At 39.4% G+C, this 9424-nt stretch overlaps 1 protein-coding gene across 1 annotated transcript; it reads right to left on the bottom strand.

Moving 5' to 3' along the window:
• Positions 1-6423: 6423 nt before the first annotated feature.
• On the bottom strand, positions 6424-8495 carry LOC132885493 (serine protease 27-like). The gene is made up of 7 exons (XM_060920209.1): positions 8351-8495; positions 8078-8098; positions 7775-7946; positions 7413-7681; positions 7145-7290; positions 6815-6990; positions 6424-6683 (listed from the first exon to the last, which is right to left on the bottom strand). The coding sequence occupies exons 1-7, from the start codon at positions 8397-8399 to the stop codon at positions 6677-6679; spliced, it is 840 nt and encodes a 279-aa protein (XP_060776192.1). The 5' UTR covers positions 8400-8495; the 3' UTR covers positions 6424-6676.
• Between the last annotated feature and the right edge of the window lie 929 nt (positions 8496-9424).

The following is a 9424-nucleotide window of genomic DNA, read 5'->3' as shown; positions in this document are numbered from 1 at the left end:
TTATGGGGCGGCACGGTGGTGTAGTGGTTAGCGCTGTCGCCTCACAGCAAGAAGGTCCTGGGTTCGAGCCCCATGGCCGGCAAGGGCCTTTCTGTGTGGAGTTTGCATGTTCTCTGGGTGCTCCGGTTTCCCCCACAGTCCAAAGACATGCAGGTTAGGTTAACTGGTGACTCTAAATTGACCGTGAGTGTGAATGGTTGTATGTGTCAGCCCTGTGATGACCTGGCAACTTGTCCAGGGTGTACCCCACCTTTCGCCCGTAGTCAGCTGGGATAGGCTCCAGCTTGCCTGCGACCCTGTAGAAGGATAAAGCAGCTAGAGATAATGAGATGAGATGTTGATTTATCTTAAATATGAGATGGTTAATTTCATCTAAGAGATCTTGTCAGCATGTAGATTTTCCACTCTGGATACTATTTAAGGAAGACATTGAATCTGAGCAAATAACTGCTTTACTAGGCTTCACCTCCTCCACCCACTGCAGGGCCAGTATAATAGCCATCATTTCTGCTGAAAAAATTGACAAGTGATCTGACGTCCTTTTCCCAATACTTATATTGTAGCTGGGGATGAATACTGCTGCTCCTGTCTTACCAGTTTCGTCTTTAGAAGCATCTGTATATATCTGTGTCGTGTCATCATACATTACTTCTAAATACTGCTGTACATTCTGGTTTGCCATCTCCTTAGTTTTCAAATTTACAATAGGGAAATAAAATAACCAAGGGGGAATGATTGACCTTGTAATTGTTTTGCAAAGAGGAATGTCACTGATCCCCAATTGATCTGCCTGCTGATTACCATCCCACCCAAAACTGCGTACGGGTCGACCATACTCCCAGCATTCCCTTAGTACCTGTTTGGTTGGGTGATTGTCTTCATGACCCTGTAGGTTTAGCCAATATGATACTGATAATTTCAGTCGCCTGAGGTCCAGTGGCATCTCCCCTACTTCCACCTGAAGTGCTGGGACTGGAGAGGTCCTGAAGGCACCACAGCATATATGGAGGGCTTTGGCTTGTATCTTGTTTAGCTCTAACAAGGAAGTCTTGGCTGCTGAATTATATGCTATACATCCATAATCCAACACTGGTCGGATTAGGGCACTATAAATTCTTTTCAAGGATGTGCTTGATGCCACCCAGTCATTCCCTGCTAAGCATTTCAGAATATTAATTCCCTTTTTACATTTGTCTATAACCTTTTGAATATGATTTTTAAAAGAAAGTTTATCGAACCATACACCAAGGTATCTTAAATTATCCGTTTGCTTAAGTGGCTGCCCATACAACCTGAGGTCCACTGTAGGGTTAACCCTTTTTTTTTTGAGAAACATATAACTTGTGTCTTTTCAACAGACAAATGAAACCCCCACTCATGTGACCATCTTTCAACCTCGTTTAGAGCTGTTTGCATTCTGTTCCTTAGACTATCAGAATTTCGGCCTCTCACCCACAGTGCTCCATCATCTGCATAAAGTGCTCTACTGATTCTGGAATCAATATTGTTAAAACATCATTAATCATTATATTAAATAGAATTGGGCTGCAGACGCTACCCTGTGGGGTACCATTTTCTATAGCGTAGATTTTTGAATGGCTCGCTCCAACTCTTACCTCTATGGTTCTATTCCTTAAAAAATCTCTAATCCAATTGAACATTTTGCCTTCTATTCCCATTTTATTCAATTTAAGTAAAAGACCCTCTTTCCAGAGCATATCATATGCTTTTTCAATATCAAAGAATGTTGCCAAGACTGACTCCTTATTTGATTGAGCTTTCCTAATTTCATTTTCTAGGCAGATTATTGGATCCATAGTAGTATGGCCATTTCTAAACCCACTTTGATGTGGAGAGAAAAGACTTCTTTTTTCAATCTCGTATACTAACCTCTTAGTTATCATCCTTTCCATTAACTTACAAAGATTAGATGTTAGTGCTATAGGCCTATAGCTTTTGACCTCTGCTTTATCCTTACCTGGTTTAGCTATAGGTACCACTACTGAACGTTTCCAGCTAGAGGGCAGCTTACCTTGCTCCCAAATCTCATTATATAACTTTAAAATCACACTTTTAGCCACATCAGATAATTGTTCAATCATTTTGTAACAAATTCTATCTTTACCTGGAGACGTATTTTTAACACCCACTAATGCTCTTTTCAGTTCAAATAATGTAAAATTATTATCAAGTGCGCCCTCACTTATATCTTTCTTTCCTAATACATTTTCATTATCTTCAATAATTTTTGTTCTCCATAATAACTCTTCATTTGTTAAGTTTTTAGACCTACGCACTTTAACAAAGGCCCTAGCAAGCATCTCTGCTTTTTCATCATTATTTACTGCTTCACCATCACTGTCTTTAATTACTGGTAAAGAGAAATCCCTTCTTATTCCTCCCATCTTTCTGATCATTCCCCATATCTCGGAGACCTTGACTTCTGATCCAATATTATTACAGAAACTCCTCCAGTAATTCCTCTTAGTTTCCCTTATTACTCTTTTAGCTTGAGACTGTGCCTTTTTATATAGTATTAAATTATTGAAGGAATGATTAGATTTCACCATTCTAAATGCTTTATTTCTGGCTTTGACTGCTTTTTTACATTCATCTGACCACCATGGCACCATTTTCTTTTCCCTTATCCCAGAAGACTCACCCAGAACCTCCTCTGCTGACTCATATAATATATTTGTGATTATGGAATTTACTAATTCAACATCACTTAAGTTTGACATATTCTCCATAAGTTTGCCACTTGCCTTCATGCTATATAGCCCCCAATTAGCCTCTCTCATTTTCCATCTTGGGTACCAGTTTTCTTCCAAATTAACATTCTGCTCTTGTATCTTTGTCCAAACTGGGTAATGATCACTTCCTAATGGGTTATTATTAAGAACTTCCCACTGACTGACTCCTGCTAATCGTTCTGAAAGTAAGATAAGGTCAAGTGCTGATTCTGTTCCATGTACTAGATCAAACCTAGTGCCTGTTCCATCATTTAAACAGACTAGATTGTGGTCATTCATAAACTCCTCAACAGTACTCCCATTATCATCTGTTCTTTTGCTTCCCCATAATGTGTTATAAGCATTGAAGTCTCCACATAAAATATTTCTACAATTTCCCTCCACACAAAAACTATCTAAAAAATCTCTTCTAATCTTTTGACAAGGGTTATAGAAGTTAATTATTTTAAACTTAGTTCTACCCACCCATGCTTCCACTGATATTACTTCAATTTCTTCATTTATATTTTGTGCTTTATAATTAAGTCCCTGTTGAATAAATGTGGCTACTCCCCCACCTGTTCCTAGGCTTCTATCTTTGCATACTGCTACATATCCATAGATTATAAAGTCAAGTGATGGCTTTAACCATGTTTCTTGAATACAAATGATATTAGGTTTAACCTGCTGTTCTTCAATAAACTGTTTAAATTCTTGCCCATTCGCAATTAGACTCCTGGCATTCCACTGTAATATGGACAATACCATTATAAAACACCACCACATGACTGCTGACTTTCAGACACTCTGGTCGCTAATACTGCATTTACAGACTCAATGGATAATTCCCCTATATCCAGGTACTTTTTCTGCTGCTCTTGTGATAATCTTTATTCTCTCTGTTCTGCTATCTGTCTGAGCTGAGCAATTGATAACTTCCACTATGAAGGCAACAAACTTTTTCTTCTCCACAATCAAGGTGTCTTCAGAAACTTTATAATTCAAAGATTGTGCAACTCTTTGAGTAGGAGGTTGAGACACAGGTTGAGATACAGACACTGCTTTAGCATCAGATCGTATTTTGCTATCTATCTTTTTGATTGCATCAGCATAGGTAAGTTTCTCCTTCACCCTTATGTTTTGAATCCGTACTGCTCTTTTATGGGCCTCACATCCTTTATAAGCAGCGCTGTGCTCCCCTCCACAGTTACAACACTTTATTTTAGCTCCTACAGCACACTTACCATATTCATGTTCTCCCCCACACTTGGCACACCTGGCTTTAGCCCTACAGGCTGCAGCAATATGCCTGAACCTTTGGCATTTAAAACACCTTGTTGGTGGAGGAATGTACGCTCGTACTGCATAACTGACATACCCAATCTTAACTCTTTCCAGTAATCGCTCTTTGTCCAGAGCTATCATAACTGACAAACTAGGACTTGTAACTCCATCTCTTGTAATAGGCAAACGTTTCACCTTGGTTACTTTAACCCCTTTCATGTTAACTCGGATCTGTTCCTCTGTCAACTCAGTAGATACTCCAGATATCACACCCATACACTTGCCCTTTTCCTCCCACACTTGCGGCTTTATCGCTTTCCCCAATAGAGTTTTACACTTCATTAACCCCTGCTGCTGGTCTCTATCTCTACACACAATCATCAAATTGCCATCTCTTAAAGTTTTGACTGTTTGTACTTCACCTACTAACTTGTATACTGCCTCACTAACTTTTAAAGGATTTAAAGTACACGGGGATTGGAATCTAAGGATAACTTTAATTTCATTTATTTTACCTTCCTCTCTCCTCTCTTCATCGGGTTCTAGTTCTTTCCTTTTCTTACTTCCTTGATTGACCCTCTGCCATTCTCCTGAGTATATATTTCTCTCATTGTAGTCGCTTGACGCTAGATCACCACCTTCATCTGCCTCCTCAATCCCCTCCATCTCACTCACTTCCTGCAAATCCCGGATCACACCTCCAGCCCCCCAAAACTCCACTCAGCCGAAATCTCGAAGATATAAATTGGAAGAAGTTCCATTCAATCACTGTTGAAGCAAGAACCTCTCCCCGTTCTTTCACTGCAAAACCCGCACATCCGCTCCTGATGGGCTCTACCAGTGGACCGCCGTCGGAGGGAACAGAAGCAGAGATAACGCTTATTTTGTCTCCGGTAAACCAGTCTTCTCTCGTTCAATTACGTGCTGGCATCAAAAGACACCATTGGTTGTGAATGAAACCAAACTGAGTGGTTGGAGTGTATTTTCATACACAAATGGAGAAACGTTCGCTGAGTGTGTAATTGTGTAGCCCCACTGCAGACCGTTGTCATTGTTAATTCATAGCATGCTCAGCTGCGTGAATGTGTCATGCACCGAAAATAAGAGATTTACAAGCCAGGAACGCCTCATGATGCAATACGCAAGAAAAGAAAGAAGATTTACTGCCATTTTACTTTGTATTTGAGTAAAGTGAATAAAGAAATGGTCTGTGGAAAATATATTTAATCCTGGGAACTGCGTGCACAGGAGTTTATTTTGTGTTTACTCCCCCCCAGCTGGCTACTTATTTGTCATGGCTGCCTAGTATAAGCCTTAGTGGAAAGCCCTGGGAATGCGTAAATGTCAAGTTCGATTTTAGATTTACAAACCCTAAAAAAAATGTCGAAAAACCGGTGTTAAAAAAAAAATTTCAACCGCACAAACGGCACTCACCCGGCCAGTGGACCGGAAACAGAACATTTTTTTAATAATGGCCTTAGTGCAAAAATTATGCTTTTTTGGCTGACAGGGGGGATTGGGGTAATTAGAAAAAACTTTGGGGGGAGGGGGACTGAGGGGGTACCCAGGGTGCCATGCAAGACAGAACTGCAACTTTTGGGAAATAAAGGTAATAGACTCTTTTGTGCCATCTCTGTTCTTAAATTTTCATCATTTTAGAATATTGTAATATCTCATCTCATTATCTGTAGCCGCTTTATCCTTCTACAGGGTCGCAGGCAAGCTGGAGCCTATCCCAGCTGACTACGGGCGAAAGGCGGGGTACACCCTGGACAAGTCGCCAGGTCATCACAGGGCTGACACATAGACACAGACAACCATTCACACTCACATTCACACCTACGCTCAATTTAGAGTCACCAGTTAACCTAACCTGCATGTCTTTGGACTGTGGGGGAAACCGGAGCACCCGGAGGAAACCCACGCGGACACGGGGAGAACATGCAAACTCCGCACAGAAAGGCCCTCGCCGGCCACGGGGCTCGAACCCAGACCTTCTTGCTGTGAGGCAACAGCGCTAACCACTACACCACTGTGCCGCCCAAATATTGTAATATTTGTAACAGAAATATTTGTCTGTTTGATGTGACCTTAACCCGTTTGCGTTTGCATAATAAAGACATTAGGTGACATGTTAGCATCTTCCAGTAAATGATTCACAATAATGCCCATATTCATCCACTTCTTGCCCTTCTTGCCCTCCATGCCTCGATTAATATTCCTCATGTCATGATAATTGGTTTAAAAGCAAACTTTTTATTGATTGTACCAAGATCTCAATCGTTAGAAATGTACCTGCTCAAGCGAAATGTAACTGACCACAAATTGCTCACAAATAGGCCCCACATAAAAATGATGACTCACAAATCAAAATATTTATGCAGGAAATTCCTATTTAATTATCTGAGTAGCTAATTAAAGTGAATATAGTACATTTAAAAAAATATGATCCTCTGTACATGTAGCACCATACAAGATGATTGTCACAACATTCATCATTTTTACAACAAAATCTCTGTGTAGATAAATTATCAGATTAATACCAGTAAAAAAATAATAAATATAAATCTGTTTAGAAAACATATAGACATCTTATGTTATATAATACAGTACATGGTCATGTCTGATCCTTCAGTATGGCCACCGATCATCCCACTGTGTTAGTATCTGGCAAGACACAAAAGCACATTATGATCAAGGGCTAGTGAATTGCTGTAAGAGCCAGTCAGTGAATCATGGCCTGAGATATACTGTGTGTCTATTTATAGATATAAATTCATGACCAAATAATGTCTTACTTGATAAAGCCTGGCAGATTTTGGTTTATGACACTGGATAGCCAGGTCTGGTACTGGGACACCCGAGTATACACACCAGGTGAGTAGGGCTGAGCACAACCCTTACCCCAGCTAGTGATACCAGCTTGAATCCAGACTGCACCCTGCTTAATCATCAAGGGTCCTCCAGAATCCCCCTTTCAAAAGAGAAACAACTTTTGCTGTTTTTGATTGTTAAGTACCATACACAATTGTATTATGTGTTCACACAAGAAGTTTGATCTACAACTTCCATTGTAGGTTGTGTTATTGAGATATTTGTTCATATTGTATCTGTGATTCTGTTTGTACCTGGCAGGTGTCCTTTCCTCCTTGGATATAACCAGCACATATCATATTTGGGGTAATGGATCCAAATCCAAGCAGAAAATCACAAAGCAGTGTATCGGCAATGGGCACCACTGCGTCCTGCAGCACACCAGGAGATGGCAGTGGCACTACACAAACACAAACATATCTTAGAAAAGAAATAAAAATATACCTCGATGAACTGCTACTATAGATGTGTTTATTGTACATGGAGCTATGCATTTGCGCCTGTGTACAGTATGTCTTTTACCTCCAGATGCAATGGTTCCCCAGCCTGTGATCCAGCTAAGGATGCCATGTGGAAAATTGCTGCCTTCACCTGCCAGGCACACTGGTATGATGTAGTCCGTGAAGGTGACAGACGAGTTCAGAAGCAGAAGGGCAATGTCATTGTCTTGGGTTGCACTGTTGTAGTTGGGGTGAAGGATCACCTGTTTAACACCTCTTGCAATTTGATTGGGATTCAAGCCACTTAGAGTCTGTTTCCCCAAATACACAGTCAGGCCAGAAGTCTTGGTGCTGAAGGGGAAAAAAAAAACCAAAAACAATTGAGCCATTTATTCATTTACATCTCAGGACAATGTCATATGGAAAATTTTGTGTGAATTTAACCTGGAGAAACAGTGGGCTGCTGTCAGGACCCAGTCTTTGTTGATGAGGGATCCTGCACAGAAATGGCCACCAGTATAAGCAGGACTCTGTAAACTAACCTGCCATGGCCACGTCCCATCTGATGCACTCTGTCCACCCACAATACGGGTGTTAAAAGGTGCATGACCACAAACTGAGAGAAGAGAAACATCAGTTACAAACCCATGGTCATTAAATGCCATCAGAATCTTATGGAGCAGAACAGAGGAAAAGAAATGCCAACAGCAAACAGTGGGAGTGATTAAGATTAAGAGAAGAACCTACCATTGAGCTGGGAAAGGGAACCTGAAATGAGAAAATGAACTGAGTTAAGCATTCATTGTGATTTAATATTGTTTTATAAGCTGCTGAACAATAAGAGTGGAAGCCAGATTGTTAAATTAGACCAAGTTTCCTGTGATTGTGGTAATTACAACTATAATTATTCATACAGAAGTGTTTTCTCTTGAACAATTTCGTGTTTAATTTCACATTGTAATATTTTTTTTGAAAAATAAATTAAGAAACATTCATCAGTAATAATTGCAAAAGCCTTACCTTTTAAATATAAGACCAGGACCACAACCACACACTCAAATCTCAGCATCTTTGCATTCAACACTTGGTTTCTCTCTGCATAAGTCTGCAGTTGTCCGTGTAGTCTCTCAATACTGTTTTATAGCTACCCAGTGTTCCTGAAACGTACAGTATTACTGGTCTGACCTGTTACATCATGGGACTGTCCTCCTTTACACAGGAAATATGTGCATTACTGGATGAGTTATATAATTTCCAGTCTACATTCTTAGCATGTAATTATGTTCATAACAAGAACTCCAGGTATGTGACAGACAAAAACATGCAGGAATCTTATGTCAATTTTAAAATTGACTACTTCCTCAACTATAACATGGTACAATTCTACACTTTATTTCAAATAAAGTACAGTGAGCCCTATCGCACTTAGCTTTTTAGAAAATAAATAAAATATTTGCTATAACCAGAAAAAAATCAAAACCAATTGAAATGGTCAAAAATTATTCACAAACAAGAAATATTTTACATTCCTGAAAAACAAAAAAAAGCAATCTCCCATGAACTAGTGTCCATGATGTAATCTGATGTGATTTGGTTTATTGAATTTGCTTTTGCTCAATACTTTTAATCTTGAATATAAAGTATAAAAGAAAGCTATGAAATGATATTGCTTTCATATGTAATATTCTGTCATACTAAGGTGAGTTTTTAGTGGCCTTAACTGTTTAAGCCTTTGGACTCTTTTCTGGAAGTCAACACATAATGTTGACTAATCACTGAAATCTCAGTTTTTTCCCCATTCAGGTGGTTGATTTGAACATTCCTTAAAAATGCTGGTCCATAGCTGTAGGATTTACAGTTACAGCAGATTGACAATTTACAGCTGATATACAGTAAGATATACAGAAAAGTTTAAAAACCATTGCTGTGGTCATCAGTATCCTTGTGCAATAAGACCAATTTAAATGGCATAAACAGTGCTAGTCATAGCTTAAATTTAATCAGAATACAAAAATATCTATTCATCATGCCAAAAAAGTTAAAAAGAAAAGTTTTGAGTGAAAAAAGAAGGGTTCAATTCTGGCTTTACTGACA

This window comes from Neoarius graeffei, chromosome 4 (genome assembly GCF_027579695.1).
Source record: "Neoarius graeffei isolate fNeoGra1 chromosome 4, fNeoGra1.pri, whole genome shotgun sequence".
NCBI lineage: Eukaryota > Metazoa > Chordata > Actinopteri > Siluriformes > Ariidae > Neoarius > Neoarius graeffei.
This window is presented reverse-complemented; position numbering and strand designations above follow the sequence as displayed.